Source organism: Syngnathus typhle, linkage group LG1 (genome assembly GCF_033458585.1).
Source record: "Syngnathus typhle isolate RoL2023-S1 ecotype Sweden linkage group LG1, RoL_Styp_1.0, whole genome shotgun sequence".
Classification (NCBI taxonomy): Eukaryota; Metazoa; Chordata; class Actinopteri; order Syngnathiformes; family Syngnathidae; genus Syngnathus; species Syngnathus typhle.
In genome coordinates, this window is record NC_083738.1 from 20874569 (window position 1) to 20902477 (window position 27909).

Below are 27909 nucleotides of genomic sequence, written 5' to 3' on the forward strand. Positions count from 1 at the left end.
CCCGCGATTTACACCCCTAATATCTAGATTGACATGTATATGTGTCTATACAGACATATGTACGTATATAGACATACATGTAAGTTTGGACTTTTTAAAACAATGTTCACATTTTGTTTGTCCGACTATTTGTATGACTATAAGAAAATTCAAACCTATGTACTCTGGATCTGGAATTTTCCTGTATGGGACAAAAAAAGGAATATCTTATTTGACCAGGTAAGTCAAATTTGATCCATTCCTGCAATTTGCTGCAGCATAGTGGTTGCGAATATGGGTAATGTCTGTCACTGCTGCCACGCCCCCTTTTTCATACCACACTCTAATTATCTCTTTTTATTACTATTTACAGCCTGTTCTTCAAAGCAAAGCAAGAACCCTTGTGATTTTCAAGGCCCTCCGACATTAAATGTATGTATTTCTTAATTAAGTTGTGTTTATTTCATTTATTCATTGGATGTTGTTTCCCCACAGAAGGAAGAAAATGCCCGGCTTAACTCAACTGTGGTTTTCAGCATGGTGGAAAGCAATACACTAGATGCAGCACAGACCAAGGCTTCGCTCATGACTTGCGCCGTACGTGCTAAAAGCTAGCTCACTAGCTAAATGCGAATTACCAACAATACTGCTGACAAAAATATGTTTCTATTGTCATTACTTGAAGCTGAAAAGTTCTTAGTTGAATCTTGCACTGACAAATATAATGCAACGTGAATAAAATTTCTGTGAAAAAATACGATTATTGTATTCACACTTGCACATTTGGAAAAAAATTAGACATTTAATCATCCATGTATGTCATCATTTTATTTTGTATGAATGTAAAATCTAAAATTGTATTACTTGCATGTATTAATCATCCAAGGATCCTACACAAATTGTTCACCAATGTATTTTCTATGAATGTAAAAACAGTTTATTATTTGCACATATTTATTAACATCCCAGGATCCTATCAAAGGTGCTGCAGAAATTCAAAGCAACTGTATGTAAAAGCACAACAAATATCTGAGATGTTGGCTCATTGTCAAAATTGGATCCATATGAAATCACAATTTTTTTTATATCCATTCAAGCTGACCCTGAGCAAGAGGCGGGATACACCCCTAACTGTTCTCCAGACAAACATAGGGCACACACAGACAAACAGCCATTCGTCCTCCCATTTACAGCGAGTCATTTTAGAAAAAGAAAAATTGATGTGGAACCTGAACTGCATTTTGCGTTCGGACCAAAACCCACTGCTGCTGTAAACGGTTGTGGATCATTGAAAAACTGGAAGCTTCTTTTACCTTCCTATCAGTGACTGTCTTCGGTGTTGAGAAGGAAGGAAGTACAAATACTGTGACATAAACTTCTGACTTTCACATTGTGTCTTTGGCCTGCGGTAGGCCTTTGACTAACAACTCAAAGCAGTGTTCAACGGAACTGTTGACAGGAAATAAAAGGGCACACTAAACCGGCAAAGACATCTGAAATTATCTTTTGGTCTCATTTTGCATCGCAGCAACACTTTGACACTAAACTGCTGAATTACCTCTACAAGTGGGAACCAAACGACAACATGTTCTTTTTGATGATGTCGTCTGACCACATTGACATTTCTGCACCGACAATCAGTCAGGAAATGCGTGTTGCATCACATACTCCAGCTAATGTTATCCATCTGCCACTGAGAAACCAAAGAAGCAACCAAACTGAGGACCTTCATCGTGCAACTAGATAATGACCTAAAGCAAAGTGACAAAGGAGGAGGATGTTGAAGAAAATTTAGACTGGCCAAGACCATCAGCTGACTTAAACCCTATTAAGCATGAATAGGGTGGTCTCCAACATGGCCGCCATCCTCTTCAATCCAAAGCACAAACGAGTTCAGGACAGATAATTGTAATAAACACTGGTCATTGCGTGTATGTGGTTAAAGTGGACGCTATAGCAAACGCAAAATATTGTCATTTATTTTGCTTCAGATGACACATTATTCGTATTGTGCCTTTGTCATAGTTCGTCACATAGTCTTTGTTATTGGTAAGCTTTTAAAACTTGAAAAAATAAGCTGATTTGCGTGCGATGAATTGATTCGCTTTGCACAAACTCTGTTGATGAAGCAGACCTTCACAACGCCACACTAAGGTTTTCTCTATTTCGGGTTTTCTCCAAGTTGGTTTATTGATACATTGAAATCGTGCGCTATTCAAAGTGTCAGAGTCTCTAACGGGACGCAGCATCCTAGCAAGTCTGAGAGGAGCCGGGTTGGGTTGACACCTTAAACGGCCAATGCGATGTCTGTGAAATTGTCCCCTCCCCTTTGGTGTTCTACGTTTCAAGTCAATAAACGTTTGAAGCTCTCTGGAGGAACTGCTGCACTTGCTGGAACAACAAGATGCGGACGACGCTTCATCTGCTGCTCCTGCTAATCCTGTTTGGAGGCAAGTCCAAGCTCAATGGCAACGGAGTCATGTTCATCACTCTTACTGTGTTTTGTTCTGTTCAGGATACACGGGTCAGCCCACCTTCAAAACAGAGACCGAAAAAGTTGGACAAAGTGTCTCTCTGGAATGTCCCCGCAAACCCTCTGAAATTATGGCTCTTCATATTTGGATTCGACTTGTTTCTGGAAGCTTTCCAGAAATCTTAGGTCAGATGTCATCTTTTGATACGGCAGGGCCCGAAACTGAGACATCAAAGAGTGGACATATCACAGTAAAGCAAGAGCCAGAGAAGTTTGTTCTGCAAATTAGTCGGGTGCAAAAAAACGACACGGCGCTCTACTACTGTTTCAAATGGACAAAATGGGTTGACAAAATGACATTTTTGAATGGAGTATTTTTACAGGTTAAAGGTAAGGTGATTTGACATTGGGAATATTTAGATGTTAATTGGTCATTTAAATCGTTTTTTGCAGTTCTTTGATAATTAATATGAAAGACTAAAAGGTCAATTTGCATTTCAGACGACCCAGAAGCAGAGACCGCCATCACTGCTGTCAGTCATGACGAGAGCCGATCGCAGTGCTCGTTCGTCTCTCGCTCTGGTAATAAAAGGTGTGAGGATGGACACGTTTATTGGCTCAGAGCTGGACCAGAAGATTCAATTCCCAACTTCATTTACGCTCATGACGAATGTGAAAAAGTTGCAAATGGCTCCGTACAGAAATGTGTTCAAACTTTCCCAAACAACGCTGACGCCAGAACGTACTCTTGTGCTGTGGTCACATGTGGGCACATTTTTATGGCAAAGGCAACAAAGGTCATCACGCAAGGTAAATCTAATATTTTGATTTCAGAATTGTACGATAGTAGTACGGATTTTAAAAAGTGCAAATCACTGTAATGTTTTCGGTTTTTATTCCTCATGATCCAGATGGCAGCAAATGTGATATACAAAGGTCTGTCATCTTTGTCTTGGGTTCTGCTTTGGCCTTAAGCTGGATCTTATCAGCCTTCCTCATATGCAAGATCAAGACAAAAGGCTGTTTTTACTGCAAAGGTAAGAGAACGTGCACATGAAATCTCCAAATGCAAAAGCTGTTTGGCATCATTTTGACTCAAAGTGTCAAACTCGGGCCCTCCAAGGCCACTGTCCTGCATGTTAAAGCGGTTCCCCTCATCACCTGTGATTTAGACAAAAATTGAGCCATGCCTAAACATATACTCTATGTATATATCTATATATATCTAAATCGAGATGCCTATACAGACATAGTATGTATATAGACATACATGTAAGTTTTGAATTTTTAAAAGAACACCGCATAGTTTATTGCAAGTTCTGTCATGGAACCTGAAAAGCTCTGGCTTGCGAGTCCTGTTTAAGAACCACTACTTGAAAGACTTTCTCTCTTCAATGTTCAGCTTGTCGGCAAACTCGTGAAGAAACGTGCAGTGGTGTGCAGCAGGTCAGTCGAAAGCCTCTGCGCACGTTTGCTCCCTTTCCACCTTCTTCTTGTGACACAAGTGGCTTGTTTTCTCAGAGAACCGAGGACACTTTGGTTTATTCCGCTCCGACCATCGTCGCCAGGACAAGTGGCAAAGAGAGGCAAGTGAGAGTGAGACAAAATGAGGATTTTAGCATGTATACGGACGTCTGCCTCCACGAAACCTAACGAGATCAAATTAATTTAAAGTTTGTATTTAGATCTTTCACCTTTCAAAAATACTGCAGACATTTACAGCGCAAGGAACCATATTTGGCATAATGGGACTAAAATAACACTGTTCAACCTCCGTCAATCAAAATAGAATGATTGCAGTGATTTTTTAAAAAAACAAATTGCTTCAAAAACTGTATTACAATGGTAGTGAGATTGCAAATGTGATAAGGATTGGAAGACGTAAACAAAAACAATCGAGCTATTTTTCTGAAGTACCACATGCAGTTTAAAGATTCCAGTGATTCATGACAATCGATTTTCATCATGTAAAAAAAAAAAAGAATGTGAATATGTCACTCATGACTTGCACCGGTATGTGCTAAAAGCTTGCTCACTAGCTAAATGCGAATTAGAAATAATACTGGTGGCTGATTTGTTATTTCAAAAATATGTTTTTATGGTCATTGCTTGCACCTGAGAGTTTGTTAGGTGAATCTTGAACTGAAAAATATAATGTAACCAGAATAAAATGTCCGAGAAAAAAATACTATTATTGTATTCGTATTTTATGAGGAAAAAAAATCATCATCAGCGCATAACACGGGATACTTTATCATCCATGTATGTCATCATGGGGGGATATTTTATTTTGTATAAATTTGGAAACTTTATAATATTTCTCTTATTTGCATATATTTATTAATCATCCCAGGATAAACACAAATTGTACACAAATGTATTTTCTATGAATGTAAAAACAATTCATTATTTGCATATATTTATTAATCCTACCAAAGGTGCCTAAGAAATTGAAAGCAACTCTATGTAAAAGCACAAAAAAAAATTCTGATGTGTTCGGGCTGATTCTCAAAATTGGATCGATATGCAATCACTTTTTTTTTTGTTGTTTTTTTACATCCATTCAAGCTGACCCTGAGCAAGAGGCGGGATACACCCCTAACTGTTCTCCAGACAAACACGGGCCACACACAAACAGCCATTCGTCTTTCCATTCACAGCGAGTCAAAAAAGCGAGCAAAAGATTTATGTGGAGCCTGGACTGCATTTTGTGTTAGGACCGAGATACACTGCTGCTGTAAGCAGTTGTGGATCATGGAAAAATGAAAGCTTCCTTTACCTTCCCACCCGTACCTGTCTTCGATGTTCAGTAAGAAGGGTGTACAACTACTGTGAGTTTAACGTGCAAGACATAAACTTCTGGCTTTCACATTATATGTCTTTGGCCTGCGGTGGGCTTTTGATCAACAACGGAAACTGTTGACAGGAAATGAGAGGGCACACTAAACCGGCAAATATATCGGAGTTCATCTTTTGGTCTCGTTTTACATCGTAAAAACACTGTCGCTAAAGTGCTGAATTAGCTCTACAAGTGGGAACCAAACGACAACATGTTCTCTTTGATGATGTCGTCTGACCACATTGACATTTCTGCACCGACAGTCAGTCAGGAAATGCTAATGTTATCCATCTGCCACTGAGAAACAAAAGAAGCATCCAAACTCAGACCCTTTATCACGCAAGAAGATAATGACCTAAAACAAAATCACAAACGAGGAGGATGTTGAAGACTTTAGACTGGCCAAGACCGTCAGCTGACTTAAACCCTATTGAGCACGCATGTGTAGGTTAGTCTCCAAAATGGCTGCCATCCTCTTCAATCCAAAGTACAAACGAGTTCAGGACACATGATTGTAATAAATACTGATGCATTTGTGTTTGGGGTTAAAGTGAACACGATAGCAAACTCAAAATATTTTCATTTCTTTTGCTTTAGATGACACACTTTTCTATTGTCCCTTTGTCATAGTCCCTCACGTGGTTCTTTGTGTTAAGCTTTTGAAACTTGATAACAATACGCTGATTTGTGTGTGATTAATTATTTTGCTTTGCACAAATTCTGTTTCTGAAGCAGACCTTCATAATACCAGGCTGATTTAATTTTTTGGGGGGTTTTGCTCTAAGTTGATTCATTGATATTGTGAAATCGTTACCAATGAATGAGCGCTATTCAAAGTGTCAGAGTCTCAAACGGGACGCAACAACTAGATAGCAAGTCTTGTACAGAAGAGCGTTCACTGAGAAGAGCCGGCTTGGGTTGACACCTGAAACGGCCAATGCGATGTCTGTGAAATTGTCCCCTCCCCTTTTGTGTTCTACGTTTCAAGTCATTAAACATTTGAAGCTCTCTGGAGGAACTGCTGCACTTGCTGGGACAACAACGAAATGCGGACGACGCTTCATCTGCTGCTCCTGCTGATCCCGTTTGGAGGCAAGTCCAAGCTCAAAGGCAATGGAGTCATGTTCATCACTCTTACTGTGTTTTGTTCTGTTCAGGATACACGGGTCAGCCCACCTTCACAACAGAGACCAAAAAAGTTGGACAAAGTGTCTCTCTGGAATGTCCCCGCAACTCCTCTGAAATTATGGCTCTTCATATTTGGATTCGACTTGTTTCTGGAAGCTTTCCAGAAATCTTAGGTCAGATGTCATCTTTTGATATGGCAGAACCCAAAACTGCGACATCAAAGAGTGGACGTCGTATAACAGTCAAGCAAAAGCCAGGGAAGTTTGTTCTGCAAATTAGTCAGGTGCAAAAAATTGATACAGCGCTCTACTACTGTTTCAAATTGCCATCACGGTATCATAAAATGGAATTTTTGAATGGAATATTTCTACTGGTCAAAGGTAAATATGGAAATGTGTGATTTGGCATTGAGAATATTTAGACATTAATTGGTCATTTAAATATTTTTTTGCAGTTCTTTGATAATTAACATGACAGACTATGAGGTCAATTTGCATTTCAGACGACCCAGAAGCAGAGACAGCCGTCACTGCTGTCACTCATGACTTGCAGTTCAACGAGAGCCGATCGCAGTGCTCGTTCGTCTCTCGCTCTGGTAATAAAACGTGTGAGGATGGACACAACTTTTATTGGCTCAGAGCTGGACCACAGGATTCAAATCCCCACTTCATTTACACTCATGACGAATGTGAGAAAGTGGCAAAGGGCTCCATGCAGGAATGCGTTCACGCTTTCCATAACAACGTCGACACCGGAACGTACTCTTGTGCTGTGGCCACATGTGGGCACATTTTTATGGCAAAGGCAACAAAGGTCAACATGCAAGGTAAATCTAATATTTTGATTTCACAATTGTGAAGTAGCACGGATTTCAAAAAGTTCAAATTATTGTTTGCTGTTTTTTTTTTCTTTCTTTCACTATCCAGACCCCAGCAAGTCTGATTTCCTAAAGACTGTCATCTTCGTCATGGCTGCTGCTTTGACCTTAATCTCCATCCTGTCAGCTTTTCTCATATACAAGGTCAAGACAAAAACGTTTTGTTGCTGCATAGGTGAGAGAAATTCCACTGCTTCTTTTGGGGTTCTCACAATTTGGGTGGGGGCATTAGTTTTCAAACATTTCCTCATTTTAAGACCAATCCAATATAGTCGCCAAATGTCTCACTCAATGCCATCAGAAAATAATAAGAAAAAGAAAAGTGTTGGCATGCACTTTGGGAGATGGAAAATATGTAATACAAGTTATTTTGGGAGTCCTCGTGACGCCATTGCTTGATAGACTATCTCTCTTTGATGTTTAGCTTGTCGGCAAACTCGGGAACACATATACTATATGTATATATCTATATATATCTAGATTGACATGTATATGTGTCTATACAGACATATGTACGTATATAGACATACATGTAAGTTTGGACTTTTTAAAACAATGTTCACATTTTGTTTGTCCGACTATTTGTATGACTATAAGAAAATTCAAACCTATGTACTCTGGAATTTTCCTGTATGGGACAAAAAAAGGAATATCTTATTTGACCAGGTAAGTCAAATTTGATCCATTCCTGCAACTTGCTGCAGCATAGTGGTTGAGAATATGGGTAATGTCTGTCACTGATGCCACGCCCCCTTTTTCATACCACACTCTAATTATCTCTTTTTATTACTGTTTACAGCCTGTTCTTCAAAGCAAAGCAAGAACCCTTGTGATTTTCAAGGCCCTCCGACATTAAATGTATGTATTCCTTAATTAAGTTGTGTTTATTTCATTTATTCATTGGATGTTGTTTCCCCACAGAAGGAAGAAAATGCCCGGCTTAACTCAACTGTGGTTTTCAGCATGGTGGAAAGCAATACACTAGATGCAGCACAGACCAAGGCTTCGCTCATGACTTGCGCCGTACGTGCTAAAAGCTAGCTCACTAGCTAAATGCGAATTACCAACAATACTGCTGACAAAAATATGTTTCTATTGTCATTACTTGAAGCTGAAAATTTCTTAGTTGAATCTTGCACTGACAAATATAATGCAACGTGAATAAAATTTCTGTGAAAAAATACGATTATTGTATTCATATTTTATGAGAAAAAAATCATCAGCACATTTGGAAAAAAATTTGACATTTAATCATCCATGTATGTCATCATTTTATTTTGTATGAATGTAAAATCTAAAATTTTATTACTTGCATGTATTAATCATCCAAGGATCCTACACAAATTGTCCACAAATGTATTTTCTGTGAATGTAAAAACAGTTTATTATTTGCACATATTTATTAAGCATCCCAGGATCCTATCAAAGGTGCTGCAGAAATTCAAAGCAACTGTATGTAAAAGCACAACAAATATCTGAGGTGTTGGCTCATTGTCAAAATTGGATCCATATGAAATCACAATTTTTTTTATATCCATTCAAGCTGACCCTGAGCAAGAGGCGGGATACACCCCTAACTGTTCTCCAGACAAACATAGGGCACACACAGACAAACACGTCATGTTCAACCTCCGTCAATCAAAATAGAATGATTGCAGTGATTTTTAAAAAAAACAAATTGCTTCAAAAACTGTATTACAATGGTAGTGAGATTGCATATGTGATAAGGATTGGAAGATGTAAACAAAAACAATCGAGCTATTTTTCTGAAGTACCACATGCAGTTTAAAGATTCCAGTGATTCATGACAATCGATTTTCATCATGGAAAAAAAAAAAAAAAGAATGTGAATATGTCACTCATGACTTGCACCGGTATGTGCCAAAAGCTTGCTCACTAGCTAAATGCGAATTAGAAATAATACTGGTGGCTGATTTGTTATTTCAAAAATATGTTTTTATGGTCATTGCTTGCACCTGAGAGTTTGTTAGGTGAATCTTGAACTGAAAAATATAATGTAACCAGAATAAAATGTCCGAGAAAAAAATACTATTATTGTATTCGTATTTTATGAGGAAAAAAAATCATCATCAACGCATAACACGGGATACTTTATCATCCATGTATGTCATCATGGGGGAATATTTTATTTTGAATAAATTTGAAAACTTTATAATATTTCTCTTATTTGCATATATTTATTAATCATCCCAGGATAAACACAAATTGTACACAAATGTATTTTCTATGAATGTAAAAACAATTCATTATTTGCATATATTTATTAATCCTACCAAAGGTGCCTAAGAAATTCAAAGCAACTCTATGTAAAAGCACAAAAAAAAATTCTGATGTGTTCGGGCTGATTCTCAAAATTGGATCGATATGCAATCACTTTTTTTTTTTTTTGGTTTTTTACATCCATTCAAGCTGACCCTGAGCAAGAGGCGGGATACACCCCTAACTGTTCTCCAGACAAACACGGGCCACACACAAACAGCCATTCGTCTTTCCATTCACAGCGAGTCAAAAAAGCGAGCAAAAGATTTATGTGGAGCCTGGACTGCATTTTGTGTTAGGACCGAGATACACTGCTTCCTTTACCTTCCCACCCGTACCTGTCTTCGATGTTCAGTAAGAAGGGTGTACAACTACTGTGAGTTTAACGTGCAAGACATAAACTTCTGGCTTTCACATTGTATGTCTTTGGCCTGCGGTGGGCTTTTGATCAACAACGGAAACTGTTGACAGGAAATGAGAGGGCACACTAAACCGGCAAATATATCGGAGTTCATCTTTTGGTCTCGTTTTACATTGTAAAAACACTTTGTCCCTAAAGTGCTGAATTAGCTCTACAAGTGGGAACCAAACGACAACATGTTCTCTTTGATGATGTCGTCTGACCACATTGACATTTCTGCACCGACAGTCAGTCCGGAAATGCTCATGTCATCCATCTGCCACTGAGAAACAAAAGAAGCATCCAAACTCAGACCCTTTATCACGCAAGAAGATAATGACCTAAAACAAAATCACAAACGAGGAGGATGTTGAAGATTTTAGCCTGGCCAAGACCGTCAGCTGACTTAAACCCTATTGAGCACGCATTTGTAGGTTAGTCTCCAAAATGGCTGCCATCCTCTTCAATCCAAAGTACAAACGAGTTCAGGACACATGATTGTAATAAATACTGATGCATTCGTGTTTGGGGTTAAAGTCAAAGTCAAAGTCAAAGTCAGCTTTATTGTCAATCTCTCCACGTCACAACACACAAAGAGACCGAAATTACGTTTTTCTCTATCCCACGGTGACGAGACACATAACACGATAGACATACAAGTACGCGACACAATATAAAAACAAGAAGGCAAAAATTCAAACAATCAATAGTAAGAGTGATGAATAAATAATAAATAAACAGATAACACAATAAATAAGAGGAGCAAAACGGAGCCAGCAAGCATAGCGCAAAAGTAAAAAACATCATAAACAAAAAGGCACAAACAATAAATAATAAGAGTAATAATAAATAATAAATAAACAGATAACACAACAAATAAGAGCCACAGACAGTACAGACAGTAAAGGTACAAGACGCTACGCAGAACGGGGGAGCGAGTTCAGGATCCTAACAGCCTGGAGTACAAAGCTGTTTGAGAGTCTGGTGGTGCGGGAGCGTAGGCTTCTGTACCTCTTCCCAGAAGGCAGAAGCTCGAACAAAGAGTGAGCGGGGTGACTCACATCACTCACAATCGTGGTCGCCTTGCGGGTGAGATGGGAGGTGTAAATGTCCTTCAAGGAGGGGAGCGAAGCACCAGCAATCTTACCAGCCGTGTTCACTATGCGCTGCAGGGCCTTCAAGTTGTAGTCAGTGCAGCCGCCACCCCAAACAGCAATACAGCTGGAGAGGACGCTCTCAATGGTGCCGCGGTAAAATGCAGTCATGACGGCCGGAGGAGCGCTCGCTCGCCTGAGTTTCCGCAGGAAGTACAGGCGGCGCTGGGCTTTCTTTGCCAGTGATGCGGTGTTGGTGGACCAGGAGAGATCCTCACTGATGTGCACCCCCAGGAACTTGGCGAAGTGAAGGCGATAGCAAACTCAAAATATTTTCATTTCTTTTGCTTTAGATGACACACTTTTCTATTGTCCCTTTGTCACGTGTTTTTTTGTGTTAAGCTTTTGAAACTTGATAAGAATAAGCTGATTTGTGTGTGATGAATTATTTTGCTTTGCACAAATTCTGTTTCTGAAGCAGACCTTCACAATGCCAGGCTGATTTGAGGTTTTTGGGGGTTTTGCTCCAAGTTGATTCATTGATATTGTGAAATCGTTACCAATGAATGAGCGCTATTCAAAGTGTCAGAGTCTCAAACGGGACGCAACAACTAGATAGCAAGTCTTGTACAGAAGAGCGTTCACTGAGAAGAGCCGGCTTGGGTTGACACCTGAAACGGCCAATGCGATGTCTGTGAAATTGTCCCCTCCCCTTTGGTGTTCTACGTTTCAAGTCATTAAACATTTGAAGCTCTCTGGAGGAACTGCTGCACTTGCTGGGACAACAACGAAATGCGGACGACGCTTCATCTGCTGCTCCTGCTGATCCCGTTTGGAGGCAAGTCCAAGCTCAAAGGCAACGGAGTCATGTTCATCGCTCATACTCTGTGTTATGTTCTGTGCAGGATACACGGGTCAGCCCACCTTCAAAACAGAGACCGAAAAAGTTGGACAAAGTGTCTCTCTGGAATGTGTCCGCGATTCCTCTGAAACTCAAGCTGTTCTTACTTGGATTCGACTTGCTTCTGGAAACTTTCCAGAAGTCTTAGGTCAGATGCAGTCCTTTGATTATACAATACGCGAAACTGGGACATCAAAGAGTGGACGTCGTATAACAGTCAAGCAAAAGCCAGGGAAGTTTGTTCTGCAAATTAGTCAGGTGCAAAAAATTGATACAGCGCTCTACTACTGTTTCAAATTGCCATCACGGTATCATAAAATGGAATTTTTGAATGGAATATTTCTACTGGTCAAAGGTAAATATGGAAATGTGTGATTTGGCATTGAGAATATTTAGACATTAATTGGTCATTTAAATATTTTTTTGCAGTTCTTTGATAATTAACATGACAGACTATGAGGTCAATTTGCATTTCAGACGACCCAGAAGCAGAGACAGCCGTCACTGCTGTCACTCATGACTTGCAGTTCAACGAGAGCCGATCGCAGTGCTCGTTCGTCTCTCGCTCTGGTAATAAAACGTGTGAGGATGGACACAACTTTTATTGGCTCAGAGCTGGACCACAGGATTCAAATCCCCACTTCATTTACACTCATGACGAATGTGAGAAAGTGGCAAAGGGCTCCATGCAGGAATGCGTTCACGCTTTCCATAACAACGTCGACACCGGAACGTACTCTTGTGCTGTGGCCACATGTGGGCACATTTTTATGGCAAAGGCAACAAAGGTCAACATGCAAGGTAAATCTAATATTTTGATTTCACAATTGTGAAGTAGCACGGATTTCAAAAAGTTCAAATCATTGTTTGCTGTTTTTTTTTTCTTTCTTTCACTATCCAGACCCCAGCAAGTCTGATTTCCTAAAGACTGTCATCTTCGTCATGGCTGCTGCTTTGACCTTAATCTCCATCCTCTCAGCTTTTCTCATATACAAGGTCAAGACAAAAACGTTTTGTTGCTGCATAGGTGAGAGAAATTCCACTGCTTCTTTTGGGGTTCTCACAATTTGGGTGGGGGCATTAGTTTTCAAACATTTCCTCATTTTAAGACCAATCCAATATAGTCGCCAAATGTCTCACTCAATGCCATCAGAAAATAATAAGAAAAAGAAAAGTGTTGGCATGCACTTTGGGAGATGGAAAATATGTAATACAAGTTATTTTGGGAGTCCTCGTGACGCCATTGCTTGATAGACTATCTCTCTTTGATGTTTAGCTTGTCGGCAAACTCGTGAAGAAACGTGCAGTGGTGTCCAACAGGTCAGTCGAAAGTCTCTCCGCACGTTTGCTCTCTTTTCACATTCTTCTTGTGACACAAGTGACTTGTTTTCTCAGAGAACCGAGGACACTTTGGTTTATTCCGCGCCGACCATCGTCCCCAGGAAAAGTGGCAAAGCCAGCCAAACGAGAGCGAGAAAAAATGAGGATTTTCGCACGTATACGGACGTCTGCCTCCGCGAAACCTAACGAGATCGAATTTTGTACTAAGATCAAATTTATTTAAAGTTTGTATTAAGATCTTTCACATTTCAAAAGTACTGCAGAAGTTTACAGTGCAAGGAACCGTATTTGGCATATTGGGACTAAACTAACACTGTACAACCTCCGTCAAAGTTTGTATTGAGAATTTTTACATTTCAAAAGTACTGCAGAAACTTACAGCGCAAGGCATAATGGCACTAAAATATCACTGTACAACCTCTGTCAATCAAAATAGAATGATTTGTCACTCATGACTTGCACCGGTATGTGCTAAAAGCTAGCTCACCTGCTAAATGTGAATTTGCAACAATACTGCTGACTCATTTATTTAAAAAATAATTAAAATTATTATTATTTTTATAATAATATAATATATATAATATAATTATATAATTATATATTATTTAAATAATTTAAATAATGTGTTTCTATTGCCATTACTTGCAGCTGAGAGTTTGTTAGTCTAATCTTGAAATTAAAAATATAATGTAACGAGAATAAAATGTCTGAGAAAAAATACGATTATTGTATTCATATTTTATGAGAAAAAAATCATCATCAGCACATTAGGGAAAAAAAACAAGACACTTCATCATCCACGTATGTCATTTATTTTGTATGAATGTAAAAACTATTTGAAATGAAAAATATAATGTAACGAGAATAAAATGTCTGAGAAAAAGTACGATTATTGTATTCATATTTTATGAGAAAAAAATCATCATCAGCACATTAGGGAAAAAAACGAGACACTTCATCATCCATGTATGTCATTTATTTTGTATGAATGTAAAAACTATTTATAGTATTTTTATTATTTGCATATATTTACTAATCATCCCAGGATCCTACATAAATTGTACACAAATGTATTTCATATCAATGTAAAAACTATTTATTATTTGCATATATTTATTTAGCATCCCAGGATCCTACCAAAGGTGCTGTAGAAAGTCAAAGCAACTGTATGTAAAAGCACAAAAAATATCAGATGTGTTCAGGCTGATTCCAGCCATTTGTCTTTCCATTCACAGCGAGTCAAGAAAGCGAGCGAAAAATTTATGTGGAACCTGGATTGCATTTTGTGTTAGGACCGAGATACACTGCTGCTGTAAGCAGTTGTGGATCATGGAAAAATGAAAGCTTCCTTTACCTTCCCACCCGTACCTGTCTTCGATGTTCAGAAGGAAGGATGTACAATTACTGTGAGTTTAACGTGCACGACATGAACATCTGGCTTTTGCATTATGTGTCTTTGGCCTGCAGGCCTTTGACCAACAACGCAGAGCTGTGTTCAAGGGAACCGTTGACAGGAAATGAGAGGAACCACTAAACCGGCAAATATATCGGAGTTCACCTTTTGGTCTCATTTTACATCGTAAAAACACTTCGTCGTTAAAGCGCTGAATTACCTCTACAAGTGGGAACCAAACGACAACATGTTCTCTTTGATGATGTCGTCTGACCACATTGACATTTCTGCACCGACAGTCAGTCAGGAAATGCTAATGTCATCCATCTGCCACTGAGAAACAAAAGAAGCATCCAAACTGAGAACCTTCATTGTGCAACAAGATAATGACCTAAAACAAAATCACAAAGGAGGATGATGTTGAAGATTTTAGATTGGCCAAGACCGGCAGCTGACTTAAACCCTATTGAGCACGCATGTGTAGGTTAGTCTCCAAAATGGCTGCCATCCTCTTCAACCCAAAGTACAAACGAGTTCAGGACACATGATTGTAATAAATAATGTTTGTGGTTAAAGTGAACGTGATAGCAAACACAAAATTTAGTTTGCTTCAGATGACACACTTTTGTATTGTCCCTTTGTCATAGTCCCTCACGTACTCATTGTTTTTAGTAAAGCTTTTTAAACTTGATATGAATACGCTGATTTGTGTGTGATTAATTATTTTCCTTTGCACAAATTCTGTTTCTGAAGCAGACCTTCACAATGCCAGGCTGATTTAAGTTTTTTGGGGGTTTTGCTCCAAGTTGATTCGTTGATATATTGAAATCGTTAGCAATGTGCGCTATTCAAAGTGTCAGTCTCAAACGTGACGCAGAAACTAGATAGCAAGTCTTGTACAGAAGAGCGTTCACTGAGAAGAGCCGGCTTGGGTTGACACTTGAAACGGCCAATGCCATGTCTGAGAAATTGTCCCCTCCTCTTTTGTGTTCTACGTTTCAAGTCATTAAACTTTTGAAGCTCTGTGGAGAAACTGCTGCACTTGTGGAACAACAAGATGCGGATGACACTTCATCTGCTGCTCCTGCTGATCCCGTTTGGAGGCAAGTGCAAGCTCAAATGCAACGGAGTCATGTTCATCACTCATACTCTGTGTTTTGTTCTGTGCAGGATACACGGCTCAGCCCACCTTCACAACAGAGACCAAAAATGTTGGACAAAGTGTCTCTCTTGAATGTGTCCGCAACCCCTCTGAAATTGAGGATTATCTTGCTTGGATTCGATTTGCTTCTGGAAGCTTTCCAGAAATCTTAGGTCAGATGCCATCCTTTGATATGGCAGAACCCAAAACTGGGACATCAAAGAGTGGACGTCATATAACAGTCAAGCAAGAGCCAGGGAAGTTTGTTCTGCAAATTAGTCGGGTGCAAAAAAGCGACACGGCGCTCTACTACTGTTTCAAATGGACAGCATGGTATCATAAAATGACATTTTTGAATGGAACATTTCTACTGGTCAAAGGTAAATATGGAAATGTGTGATTTGGCATTGAGAATATTTAGACATTAATTGGTCATTGAAATAATTAGCATGACAGACTATAGGGTCAATTTGCATTTCAGACCACCCAGAAGCAGAGACAGCCGTCACTGCTGTCACTCATGACTTGCAGTTCAACGAGAGCCGATCGCGGTGCTCGGTTTTCTCTCGCTCTGGTAATAAAACGTGTGAGGATGGACACAACGTTTATTGGCTCAGAGCTGGACCAGAAGATTCAAATCCCAACTTAATTTACGCTCATGACGAATGTGAAAAAGTTGCAAATGGCTCCATGCAGAAATGCGTTCAAGCTTCCCCAAACAACGCCGACGCCGGAACGTACTCTTGTGCTGTGGCCACATGTGGGCACATTTTTATGGCCAAAGCAACAAAAGTCATCATTACAGGTATGTCAGCTTCACTAGTGCCAAGTGTGAAGTTTCAAAAGTGAAAATTGCTTGAATGGTAATTTTTTCTTTTTTCTTTTTTTTTTTTTTAATACTCATGATCCAGATGGCAGCAAATATGATACACCAAGGTCTGTCATCTTTGTCTTGGGTTCTGCTTTGGCCTTAACCTGGATCATATCAGCCTTCCTCATATGTAAGATCAAGACAAAAGGCTGTTTTTACTGCAAAGGTAAGAGAACGTGCACATGAAATCTCCAAATGCAAAAGCTGTTTGGCATCATTTTGACTCAAAGTGTCAAACTCGGGCCCTCCAAGGCCACTGTCCTGCATGTTAAAGCGGTTCCCCTCATCACCTGTGATTTAGACAAAAATTGAGCCATGCCTAAACATATACTATATGTATATATCTATATATATCTAAATCGAGATGCCTATACAGACATAGTATGTATATAGACATACATGTAAGTTTGGACTTTTTAAAAGAACACCGCATAGTTTATTGCAAGTTCTGTCATGGAACCTGAAAAGCTCTGGCTTGCGAGTCCTGTTTAAGAACCACTACTTGAAAGACTTTCTCTCTTCAATGTTCAGCTTGTCGGCAAACTCGTGAAGAATCGTGCAGTGGTGTGCAGCAGGTCAGTCGAAAGCCTCTCCACACGTTTGCTCCCTTTCCACCTTCTCCTTGTGACACGTCTGACTTGTTTTCTCAGAGAACCGAGGACACTTTGGTTTATTCCGCTCCGACCATCGTCACCAGGACAAGTGGCAAAGCCAGCCAAACGAGAGGGAGACAAAATGAGGATTTTAGCATGTATACGGACGTCTGCCTCCGCAAAACCTAACGAGATCAAATTAATTTAAAGTTTGTATTAAGATCTTTCACATTTCAAAAGTACTGCAAAACTTTACAGTGCAAGGAACCATATTTGGCATAATGGGACTAAAATAACACTGTTCAACCTCCGTCAATCAAAATAGAATGATTGCAGTGATTTTTAAGAAAATAAATTGCTTCATCAATGACAAAAAAACTGTATTACAATGGTAGTGAGATTGCACAGGATTAGAAGATCTGAAAAATGGACTCGAACTATTTTTTGAAGTACCACATTCATTTTAAAGACTCCAATGATTCACGACAATGGATTTTCGTCATTGAAAAAAAAAAATGTTAAGGCTGTATGTGCAAATGAGAACAATGTATTGCTTCTGTTGTGGTTCATTTTCAACATGCTTACGTTGACGTTAATCCTGCACCAACAAAAAATAGGAAGTCATGAAATAAATGTCAGATTCTGATTTCAACAAAGGTGTCCACTTATTTGAGTTTGAGTGAAGCCAGCGTGTTCAGTCCTGTGCTCATTTGGCAGTCCGGTCCCTGGTGTCAGTCACGCATCGAATAATACATTCGTATAAAATGGTCCAGACTTGAGAGTGGAATTGAAATTAGTCTTTCGTAGTTACTTATAAAGTCATTCAACAAGTAGTTCAGTGGTGTCAAACTCTGGCTTGTGTGCCAAATTTGGCCCACAGTGTAATTATATTTGGCCCGCAAAGACAAATTCTGTATCGCCTTTGTGTCAATACTAAATTTGCAAAATGTCATCACTTTTAAAAATAGAGATGTTTCTAGCCATTTTTGTTACATTCATCTATTTTAAAATTTAACCCATTCTTACTAGTCTCTTATTTCAAAACTAGTCGTTCATCAGTTTGTTGTGTCGCCTACCCTGTATATAATATGAGACATTCATGCATTTATTTGGGTTGACATCATTGATGACTGACCATGCAGCCCAAGACACAAATAAGGTTAATACCCCTGGTGTAGTGTGTATTAAACACATACGTACATCTCAGAGTAAAATAACTGAACCAAGCGGAATCTCGGAAGGCTCTCACGCTTTTGGTTTGTGGAGGCAGCCCAGCTAGGTGCTAACTTGTCCTCACAAGTGGGAACACAGCAACATGTATTTGATTATGCGATGCAGTCAGACCACACTGTGACATTTTTGTACATGCAGCAAGTCAGGAAATACACGTTGCATCAGAAACGGTCATACACAAATAGTCTGCACATCTCCACACTTCTCATATAAGCCTGTTACTTTTTGAATGAACTTGTCATATTATTTGTTAAATACAAAACCTAAACGGTACTTTCATGCTCTTTTAGTCACTTTGGTGGATTTTCAAAATAAAACACAGATGCAAAAAAATTAAGACAAGTGATGGTGAAAAAAAAAATAAAGGGTTCGGCTGGAATTTGCTGGAAAACATTTCATTGATCACAATTTTCCCTCACCAAAGTGATGGAAAGGTTCAATTTGGACAAATATGAAGTCCACTTATGATCTCAAACTAACACCCAATGCTGATCAACAACATCAGGAAAATAAACATATTAAGTTTGCCAACAAGCACTCCCGCGACCCTCGTAATGATAAGCGACCCGGGAGAGGAATAAATAAATTAAAAACAAAAAATGTTCTGCATCAGTTGTGATATTTGCCAATGTGTTTTTTCATTTCGCAAAGAAAGTTTGAACATGTGACAAGAAAAACTGTCTGCAACCAAGTGTTTGCAACCTTTTAGGACCCGTTGATTACCCACCTAGCATAGGAATAGGAGTGCTATTTGCTGCCCAAATTGCACCACTTTTCGATTCTCCTGTCTTCACTAAAATCATTTTCAAAGGTATGAAAATCCTCATACAATTTGAATTCTGACTTTCATCTCACCTTCAGGGTTTTGTCAATACACTCCCAGCTAAGGTTTAATGTACAATACAGGATCCATGTGACCACACTTCAGTGTGTCATTCAAAGAAAGTGTAAAGAACATATCAATCTTGTTTTGGAATTATCCAGCACAAACGCTTCGTGTTTATTGGTTAAGTAATGAGCATGTGGGTGTCGTTCAATCAGAGGCTTGACTGTCAGAAAATAATGCAAACTTACAGGAACGTTTTGGTGGACGCATTTCCGTCGGGTTGGGTCGACGCCTGAAACGACCAATGAGATGTCTTTGAAATTTTCCCCTCCCCTTTGGTGTGAATCGATTCAAGTCAATAAACATTTGATGCTGTGTGCAGGGACTGCCACTCACTTGCTGAAACGACGACAAAATGCAGACGGCGCTTCATCTGCTGATTCTGCTGATCCCATACGGAGGCAAGTCCGAGCTCAAGGACAAATGGGGATACTCATATTCATCGCTCTTGTTTACATCATTGTTTTTGGTTTACTTCTGTTCAGGATGCACAAGTGGTCCCACCTTCACGACAGAGATGACAGCGGTTGGACAAAATGCCTCTCTGGAATGTCTCAGAGATGACACCACTGCGCGAGATGTTCTTTTTTGGATTCGACTTGTTTCTGGAACTTTTCCTGAATTTTTAGGTCACAACCGTGGTTTCACAAGACAGGAGTCATCAAAGAGTGGACGTCGTATCACAGTCAAGCAAGAACCAGGGAAGTTTGTTCTGCAAATTAGTCAGGTGCAAAAAAGTGACACAGCGCTCTACTACTGTTTCCTCTGGACACCGTGGATGCCTGATGTGATATTTTTGAAAGGAATATTTCTGCAGGTCAAAGGTAATTTTGACAAATTGACAGTATGTCATTGGGCTTTGAGAAATTTCCAGATACTATACTTAAAGGTGAATTCTGTTTTTCAGATTTTCCAGAAGCAAAAACCTCTGTCTTCGCTGTCACTCATGACTTGTTGTCTGACGAGAGCCGTCCGGGACCATCTGTGACCTCGCGCTGCTCGGTCGTCTCTCGCTCTGGGAGTAAAACGTGTGAGGATGGACACAAGGTTTATTGGCTCAGAGCTGGACCAGAAGATTCAAATCCCCACTTCATTTACGCTCATGACGAATGTGAGAAAGTTGCAAAGGGCTCCATGCAGAAATGCGTTCACGCTTTCCATAACAACGTCGACACCGGAACGTACTCTTGTGCTGTGGCCACATGTGGGCACATTTTTATGGCAAATGCAACAAAGGTCATCATTAAAGGTATGTCATCTTCACTAGTGCCAAATGTGAAGTTTCAAAAGTGAAAATTGCTTGAATGTTAATTTTTGCTGGGGTGTTTTTAATCCTCATGATCCAGATGGCAGCAAATGTGATATTGTCATCTTTGTCTTGGGTTCTACTTCGGCCTTAAGTTGGATCATATCAGCCTTCCTCATATGCAAGATCATGACAAAAGGCTGTTCTTACTGCAAAGGTAAGAGAATGTGCACATGCAAATGCAAAATGCAAAAGTTTTTCGCCACCATTTTGACTTGAAGTGTCAAACTCGGGCCCTGTGATTTAGACAAAACTAGATCTAGACGTGTCTTGTATATGTACACACACATTTGAGTCTGCATAGTATATTCCAAGTTATGTCATGGAACTCAAAAGACTCTGGTTTGTGAGTCCTATTTAAGAACAGCTACTTGAAAGACTTTCTCTTTTCGATGTTCAGCCTGTCGGCAAACTCAAGAAGAAACATGCAATGGAGCGCAGCAGGTCAGTCGAAAGTTTCTCCACGTTTGCTCCCTTTCCACCTTCTTCTTCTGACACGTCTGACTTGTTTCTCAGAGAAGCGAGGACACTTTGGTTTATTCCGCGCCGACCATCGTTGCCAGGAAAAGTGGCAAAACCAGGCGAACGAGAACAAACGAGGGTTTTAGCACGTATACCGACGTCTGCCTTCGCGAAGCTTAATAAGGCGGAAATGATAAAATGCTCGATAACGTTCGCATACCAGACCCTTTATTTTATTTTATTTATTTTTTACAGTCAGGAAAGAACCATTTTGGGTGTGTTTATGAACAAAAGTAACAACCATGTGATTGCTCTCAATTAGAAAATATGTTTTAAGGCAAGGCAGCCTTATTGTGTAGCGCATTTCATGCACAAGGTAACTCAATGCACTTCGCGTCCCTAAAAATACATTTAAAGATAATCACCCCAAAAAAAAGAATTGAAGGCATTTACCAGCCAAGACACAAAAAACACAAACAAAATGATTTAAGACATTTAAAAGCAAAGAGTTGGAAATATTTATTAAAATTCAGTCAATGAGATCAGTTGGATCTAATGATAAGTAAACAATATAGTTTACAATTCCTCAGATCATAAATGCAGCAATCATGATGAATAGTTTTGGACAAGGAACTATATTAAGAAAAAAAATCTGAATTTTTGTCAATTAATGACTGATGATAATGACCAGGTTTCATCACAAGCAACAGTGAAGATAAAAGTCTTAATGAAGCCTTCAACAGCTTTATGTGAAAATTATGACAACTTCTTTTTATTTTCAACATGTTTTGTCGCTTGTCATTGCAAACAATAAAAATCTTAATCTTGAAATAAATGAACGGTAAATAGCTGTGTTCTGATTTTAACAAGGATGCTGTAGTGCTTGAAGGGATCATTTGGACAGGAAGTCGAAATCTCATGAGGTCACGCTTTCTTTTTTTATTCATTTACAAGCGTCATCCACGACGAGCCTTCAACTTTCCATTTAGCATCTGTGGCAGGAAGTTCGAAGCGTGTGTGCGTGCGTTTCTGTGTTTATTTTTTTTGTGCTTTCCTGTGTTAACGTGTTTGTATTGGTTCTCTTCATCTTAAGATATTACTTTTTTGTCCCAGTCCCAGCTTCCTCCCCCAAAAATGCTTGTCATATGAACTGAAGACAACATTTTAGCGGGGGTCACAAAGGACCACACACTTCCAAAACAGATATGACAAACATTTTATATATGGACAAATTACATCGCTGGGTGCAAAATAACGTTGTCTGTTATTTCATTTTTCATAATACATTCCTCATGAAAGATCCATTGCTCGATTTGAAGCAAACAATAAAAATATATTGAATGTGAGGTCAAACTGTATCTGCGTTCTTCTGCCGAGATTTAAGCAGAGATTTGTCAAATTCATGAAAATTCACAGAAAAAAAAATGTGAGCTGAAAGAAGACAGTGGATATTTAGTTCCAAAGGTCAAGATTTAATTCACAATAAATGCATGGAAACTAGATCGTGACAACAGCGACCACAATCACGGAAGAGGCAAGCAGAGTCCCGAGCATGATGCCGACTGGTTTCAGATCTTGTTCTGAAATAGACAATCACACAAAACCACATGAGATGTGCCACAATTGCCTCTGATTGAGCCAATATTTTAATTTCATGTAAACTAAAACAAATAAATTAATAATTTATTATATATATTTTGAAAATTTCACCCGAAAGCTGAATAACCTAAAATTTGAGTAAGTAGCTCTTTTTAGGTCACTTCTAAGATGCTTGCTGACATTTTGTTTTGAGTGAACATGTATGAGAAGAAGCTAATTTTAGACCCTAAGATGGTGTTACAGAGTCACACCACAACAGGAAATCGCAAGGCCCGACCTATTCTGTGAAACAAAAGAGAGGAACTTGTCCATCATATCAGTTTCTACTAAGACACCTATTTAGGTTGAGGTAGTGGGCAGGTGATTAAGAACATAAAATTATTACTTTATTATCAAATCCCAGCTGCACACTATTTTTAGGTCTGGAACAAACTCTACTTTTGGGAGAACCACTTGTTGCCTAGATGTTCTTTAAGATATTGGGGTCGGTGTCATTGCATGATAATTTCAAATTTAAAATACATACGTATCTCCACATGAGTTCCTTGGCCAAACAGGATCTGCCCACATGTTGCCACCGCGCAGTGGTATGTCCCACTATCGGACGAATTCTGGATGAGTTTGAACAGATGGTAGACACACCTTCCTTGTGCCTTTTCATCATCTGCCTCGGTGTAAATGATGTGCGAGGAGGAGTCTTGTGATCCGGATTTGAACCAGTACACGCTGCATTCACCCGGACACAGACTGTTGTTCTCCTTGCTCTCTGAGAGAATGGAACACTGGAGCGTCACCGACTGGCCCGCCTCGACGGACATGGCTTGCGGAATTTGCTTCACGTTGAAGGACTTGTGCATGGGACCTGCAACGTATGGAAAGTAGAACTTGTTCCCAGTGTCACTCTTTGATAGGGAAGATGAAGTTCTTTTCACACTGCACTCAGTCGGTTTATATTTTGGGCTTTTGGCTGACCTTAAAAAAACCCTGACCCAAAAATAAATCAACCTTTGCTCCCGACCTTCACATGAACTCCCAAACCTTCAATGAGACACATGCTCAAGTGCAGTGTGAAAAGAGTGACTGATTGTTTTCCAAAATGCTCCGCCTCAGTCAAGTGACGTGTAACGCCATCGGGGGTCATATAGTTTTTCACCACCGGGAAGTATGCGCAACATCAAAGTCTTTACCTTTCACAAGCAAATGCGTACTGCCAATGAAGCGCATGTTGTACGAGGTGCCAGCTTGGCAAGTGTACGTGGCTTCGTCCTCTTTGTTGACATTGGTGATGTTTAAAAAGTAAACGTCGCCCGTGTGCCAACTTGTGAATCTGCCGTTCTGAAAGTGACTTCGAAGCAATAGTTCTCCAAAGTAGCCCTCCACGATGGTTTCGATCACGTAACCGACTTTTATCTTGTACCAGTAAAATATGTCTCCCGTATTCTCGGTGCGTGAGCATGCAAAAGTCACGTTAAGACCGACTTCCACGCTGACCAAAGACACTGGCTCCAGCGCTTGAATCAGACCTGGGAAAGTAAATTGGAAACAATTATTCTTCAAATCTGATCTTGAGATTACATAAGTAAGGTTACCGATGCTGCACTCACATGGCGCGCTGAGAAGCACGAGTGCAGTTAGTCCGGCAGTCATTGTGACAGCGAGGCTGACCCGAGTGTTGTCGATCCACTCAGTCATGAAGACGTCTGCAGGTTGCAAACCATCGTGAGACTGAAATGTAGAAAATTTGCTTCCGCTGCATTTTTTCTACTAGTGACCCATTTTCACGGAGTGTCACATAACACCATCGGTGGCCCTGAAAAAAAAGAACTCAACAAAAGAATTTGATGATTCCAGAGATTTTCATTCACAACGTCAACACCTTGAATGGGCTGGCTAAATTCACTTCACGGTTTATTGTTAAGTTACGGACATTTTTTTTCTTTTTCACCAACACGGTGATTGTTGATTGTCTTGGTTTTCATTCCTTTTAAAAGAAAATATCTTTAACAGGCTTTAAATTGACCTCTATGACAATGAAGAGAGAATTTCCATCTATCCCAGACACACACCTTTCAGGCCCCCTAACCAAAAATCACACAACACACACACACACCTACTTGTTTACTCACTTTCAAACAGTTGAGGCCTCCTGCCACAGTTGCCGCATGGAAAGTCAAAGCCTTCTTGTGGTTGACAAATCTTCAAGCCGAAGCAAGGCACAAAACTACGGCTTCACTTTGCCTTCACCCGAGTGAAAGAAGCATTGAGAAATGATAACAACACTACATATGCATTTCAGGGCATATTTATTGGTTGTAGTGGCGAGCGCCACAAAAACATCACCCCGTACATGTTGGAAAAAATAAACAATGAATAGTTCTCAGTGATGGGACACTAAAGCCTGTAAATACACATCTTTATTCATTTGAATATTTTAAAACAATCGTGGTAGTTCTTCTTTCTTGAGTAATTTTGCAAATTTATTCAACAGCGTGATCATTTGGGTACAAATGGACACCGGAATATACACAAAATTCCTCTGGGGTTCTCGCATTCCTCTGGCTCGCTTTACCGCTTTTCCTGGTGATGATTTTCGGCACGGAATAAACCAAGGAGTCCTCGTCTCTCTGAGAAAACAAGACGCATGTGCCATGAAAAGAAGATGAGAACCTGCTGAATTCTTTTTTTCTACTTACTTGCTTCACATGACTGGACGTTTCTTCATGGGTTTGCGAACAAGCTAAACGATCGGGGGAAAAATGCATCAAAGCAATCATTAGCGAGCCGTAGCTTGGAGATCCCCAGAAAAAAATGCAATAAATTCTGCTGTAATATTTTCTTCTCGCGTATGGTCACAGACACACCCACAAAGCAATTGGTCTGCTGTGCCTTGTGCCTTTGGGACAATTCAAAACTCAAAAATAAAGTTTTTACTTGAACAAGAGAAATTATTATTACAGGATTAAAGGCCTGTTTTTTTTAGAACAAAAGGCATATGTTTGTTAATAAACTTTTTCTTGGAAAAATAAAATATCTAGAAGAAAATATGTATTAAGACTGCGCCAAACTTAAATTTTTAAAGTTCACTTGTTAAAGTATGACTTACTTGATACGTTGGTACCCTTTTGGGTTTTTTATTATGTCTGCTATATTCTCATAACATTACCTCATTTTTCTTTGATTGAATTTGTTATAGTAACATTGTGAAAAATTGTCAACTTTTTAAATCCTGTAGCATTTAAGGATACACCTGGTTTATTTGCTATTAAAAATTTGAGTAAGGATTTCTCTTTGCTAAGAAGTAATGTAATCAATTACCAAACAGTATCCAGAGGTTGTTTGAGTGGAGGGAAAGTACCCATTATTTAAGAGGAACACGTATGTTTAAAAGAGATTTGGTGAGAACAAACTTAAAGTTACATTGTATAACAGTTAGAGGTGTGGAACTATGGAACACCAGCAGTGACGAATTAAAGAACTGTAGTACCTTACCTGAGTTTAAAAAAATGTATAAGGACAAAATATTGACGGGATACCGTAACATGCTGTGAAGTTGTTTAAGTTATATATATATATATATATGTATATATATATATATGTATATATGTGTATGTATAAAATATATATATGTTTATTTTTTCTTTAATATATTGACTATGGACAAATTCTTGACAGAATTAAATAGAAACATGTAGTTACATGGGGTAGAGTCAGATAAGCTTAGGCTTCCTTCTACTCCCTTTTTGAACAAATATGATTTTACGATAAAGGAAAATTATAATGCAATATCTTTTTTTCTTTTATATTCTATTGTATTATGGAGTTATCATTTTTCTGTATTTTTATTTTTCTTGTATTTCTTTAATGTTCGAAATAAACGTTTAAAAAAAAAAAAAAAAAAAAGTAAAAACTTTAAGCCCTCAAAATTAATAATGCTGAGAATCTCTTACCTCTGCAACCAAAGCATTTTTGTGTCATTCTCTTTTCGATGAGGATGGCTAAAAAGATGACGCTTAAGACCAAAGCAGCACCCAAGACGTAGACAACATACTGACATGTATCACGCCCGCTGGCATTTTGAGCTGGACGATGTAAGGGAAAAAAAATCATCATTTACACATAAAAGCACACAATTGATACCACTGAAAATGAAATATTTACCTTTATTTGTTGCCTTTCCTATAAAAATCTCTCCACAGGTGGCCACAGCACAAAAGTCCGTTCGGGCATCAGAAGAGCTGACGTTTTTCGAAACGGCGTAAACGCATTTCTGCATCGTGTCGACCTTTTCACACTGCTCATGAGCATAAATGAAGCTGGCAAGTACGCCGTTAGTTCCAGAACTGAACCAATAAACTTTGTGTCCATCTGTACAACTTTCATTGCCACGGACGGGATGGAGGACGGAGCACTGTGAGCTCTTGGACGGTCCTGGTCGGCTCTCATCAGACCCCAAGTTTTGAATGTCAGTCTCATTATCTATGAAAAGAAATGTAAGAATGGCATTTTTTTTCTAAAACCATCTTACAATGTACTTACTTTACCTCTGACCTGAAGAAATGTTCCACTCAAAAACTTCAATGTGTAATAATCCGCTGTCAAGCAGTAGTATATTGCAATATCACTTTTCTGCACTTTGCTAATTTGCAGAACAAACTTTCCAGACTCTTTTTTGGCGGTGAGACGTCCACGTTTTGATGGCTCATCTTTAGATGTAGATAACGATCCAAATAAAACTTCAGGAAAAGTGCCAGAAACAAGTCTGATCCAAACAAGATTAAACGTTTGCACTTTATAGATACAATTCAGCGAGACATTCTGTCCAACTGCAAACGTCTTTGTCGTAAAGTCCGGACCACCAACACATCCTAAGTAGAAAAAAAAGTAGAGATGTTAAAAAGAGTGATGTAAACTGTACACGCAACTCCATTGTCCTTGAGCTTGGACTTGCCTCCGTATGGGATCAGTAGAATCAGAAGATGAAGCGCCGTCCACATTTTGACACTCAGCAAGTGAACAGGACTCCATCTAGACGGCATCGAACGTTTCTTTTTTTTACTGAGATCCATTCACACCAAAGAGGAGGAGACTGTTTCACAGACATCTTCATTAGTGG

At 39.2% G+C, this 27909-nt stretch overlaps 7 protein-coding genes across 16 annotated transcripts in view; 5 read left to right on the forward strand and 2 right to left on the reverse strand.

Moving 5' to 3' along the window:
- LOC133152808 (uncharacterized) overlaps window positions 1-723 on the forward strand; it is a 29702-nt gene extending 28979 nt beyond the window's left edge. The window contains exons 5-6 of the mRNA XM_061276715.1: window positions 353-411; window positions 475-723. Coding sequence (XP_061132699.1) covers window positions 353-411; window positions 475-594 — 179 coding nt within the window. The 3' untranslated portion in view covers window positions 595-723. The remainder of the gene's footprint in view (window positions 1-352; window positions 412-474) is intronic.
- Window positions 724-2339: 1616 nt separating this feature from the next.
- Window positions 2340-9154, forward strand: LOC133157996 (uncharacterized). 6 transcript variants are annotated; one of them, XM_061284745.1, is made up of 6 exons: window positions 2340-2429; window positions 2495-2842; window positions 6922-7245; window positions 7346-7471; window positions 8096-8154; window positions 8218-9154. In XM_061284745.1, the coding sequence occupies exons 1-6, from the start codon at window positions 2384-2386 to the stop codon at window positions 8335-8337; spliced, it is 1023 nt and encodes a 340-aa protein (XP_061140729.1). In that variant the 5' UTR covers window positions 2340-2383; the 3' UTR covers window positions 8338-9154. The 6 variants fall into 6 exon arrangements, with proteins under 6 accessions (XP_061140729.1, XP_061140737.1, XP_061140754.1 ...); XM_061284753.1 differs by lacking the exons at window positions 6922-7245; window positions 7346-7471; window positions 8096-8154; window positions 8218-9154 and adding exons at window positions 2954-3262; window positions 3364-3489; window positions 3855-3898; window positions 3974-6329; XM_061284734.1 differs by lacking the exons at window positions 2340-2429; window positions 2495-2842 and adding exons at window positions 4105-6383; window positions 6449-6799.
- A 511-nt stretch (window positions 9155-9665) lies between these two features.
- On the forward strand, window positions 9666-14201 carry LOC133158017 (uncharacterized). Of its 2 annotated transcripts, none has more exons than XM_061284808.1 (7): window positions 9666-10518; window positions 11383-11908; window positions 11976-12326; window positions 12449-12772; window positions 12873-12998; window positions 13248-13291; window positions 13367-14201. In XM_061284808.1, the coding sequence occupies exons 2-7, from the start codon at window positions 11863-11865 to the stop codon at window positions 13496-13498; spliced, it is 1023 nt and encodes a 340-aa protein (XP_061140792.1). In that variant the 5' UTR covers window positions 9666-10518; window positions 11383-11862; the 3' UTR covers window positions 13499-14201. The 2 variants fall into 2 exon arrangements, with proteins under 2 accessions (XP_061140792.1, XP_061140800.1); XM_061284816.1 differs by having other exon boundaries at window positions 9671-10518; window positions 11976-12119.
- A 352-nt stretch (window positions 14202-14553) lies between these two features.
- LOC133158013 (uncharacterized) lies at window positions 14554-17966 on the forward strand. The gene is made up of 6 exons (XM_061284794.1): window positions 14554-15808; window positions 15876-16226; window positions 16328-16651; window positions 16758-16883; window positions 17249-17292; window positions 17368-17966. The coding sequence occupies exons 1-6, from the start codon at window positions 15763-15765 to the stop codon at window positions 17497-17499; spliced, it is 1023 nt and encodes a 340-aa protein (XP_061140778.1). The 5' UTR covers window positions 14554-15762; the 3' UTR covers window positions 17500-17966.
- Window positions 17967-19744: 1778 nt separating this feature from the next.
- Window positions 19745-27134, forward strand: LOC133159107 (uncharacterized). 3 transcript variants are annotated; one of them, XR_009715639.1, is made up of 6 exons: window positions 19745-19830; window positions 19915-20253; window positions 20337-20678; window positions 20776-20892; window positions 26787-26884; window positions 26993-27134. XR_009715639.1 is itself a non-coding variant. In XM_061286182.1 (6 exons), exons 1-6 carry the CDS (start codon window positions 19785-19787, stop codon window positions 26793-26795), a joined length of 897 nt encoding a protein of 298 aa, XP_061142166.1. In that variant the 5' UTR covers window positions 19745-19784; the 3' UTR covers window positions 26796-26884. The 3 variants fall into 3 exon arrangements, 2 of the variants coding, with proteins under 2 accessions (XP_061142166.1, XP_061142165.1); XM_061286182.1 differs by lacking the exon at window positions 26993-27134 and adding an exon at window positions 21136-21179; XM_061286181.1 differs by lacking the exons at window positions 26787-26884; window positions 26993-27134 and adding exons at window positions 21136-21179; window positions 21252-25538.
- On the reverse strand, window positions 22649-24528 carry LOC133159138 (uncharacterized). Its single transcript, XM_061286184.1, has 4 exons — window positions 24401-24528; window positions 23984-24319; window positions 23323-23658; window positions 22649-22777 (listed from the first exon to the last, which is right to left on the reverse strand). Exons 1-4 carry the CDS (start codon window positions 24486-24488, stop codon window positions 22695-22697), a joined length of 843 nt encoding a protein of 280 aa, XP_061142168.1. The 5' UTR covers window positions 24489-24528; the 3' UTR covers window positions 22649-22694.
- Window positions 25193-27885, reverse strand: LOC133159081 (uncharacterized). 2 transcript variants are annotated; one of them, XM_061286180.1, is made up of 6 exons: window positions 27745-27885; window positions 27338-27661; window positions 26955-27272; window positions 26744-26875; window positions 25490-25533; window positions 25193-25420 (listed from the first exon to the last, which is right to left on the reverse strand). In XM_061286180.1, exons 1-6 carry the CDS (start codon window positions 27860-27862, stop codon window positions 25274-25276), a joined length of 1083 nt encoding a protein of 360 aa, XP_061142164.1. In that variant the 5' UTR covers window positions 27863-27885; the 3' UTR covers window positions 25193-25273. The 2 variants fall into 2 exon arrangements, with proteins under 2 accessions (XP_061142164.1, XP_061142163.1); XM_061286179.1 differs by having other exon boundaries at window positions 25193-25533.
- Between the last annotated feature and the right edge of the window lie 24 nt (window positions 27886-27909).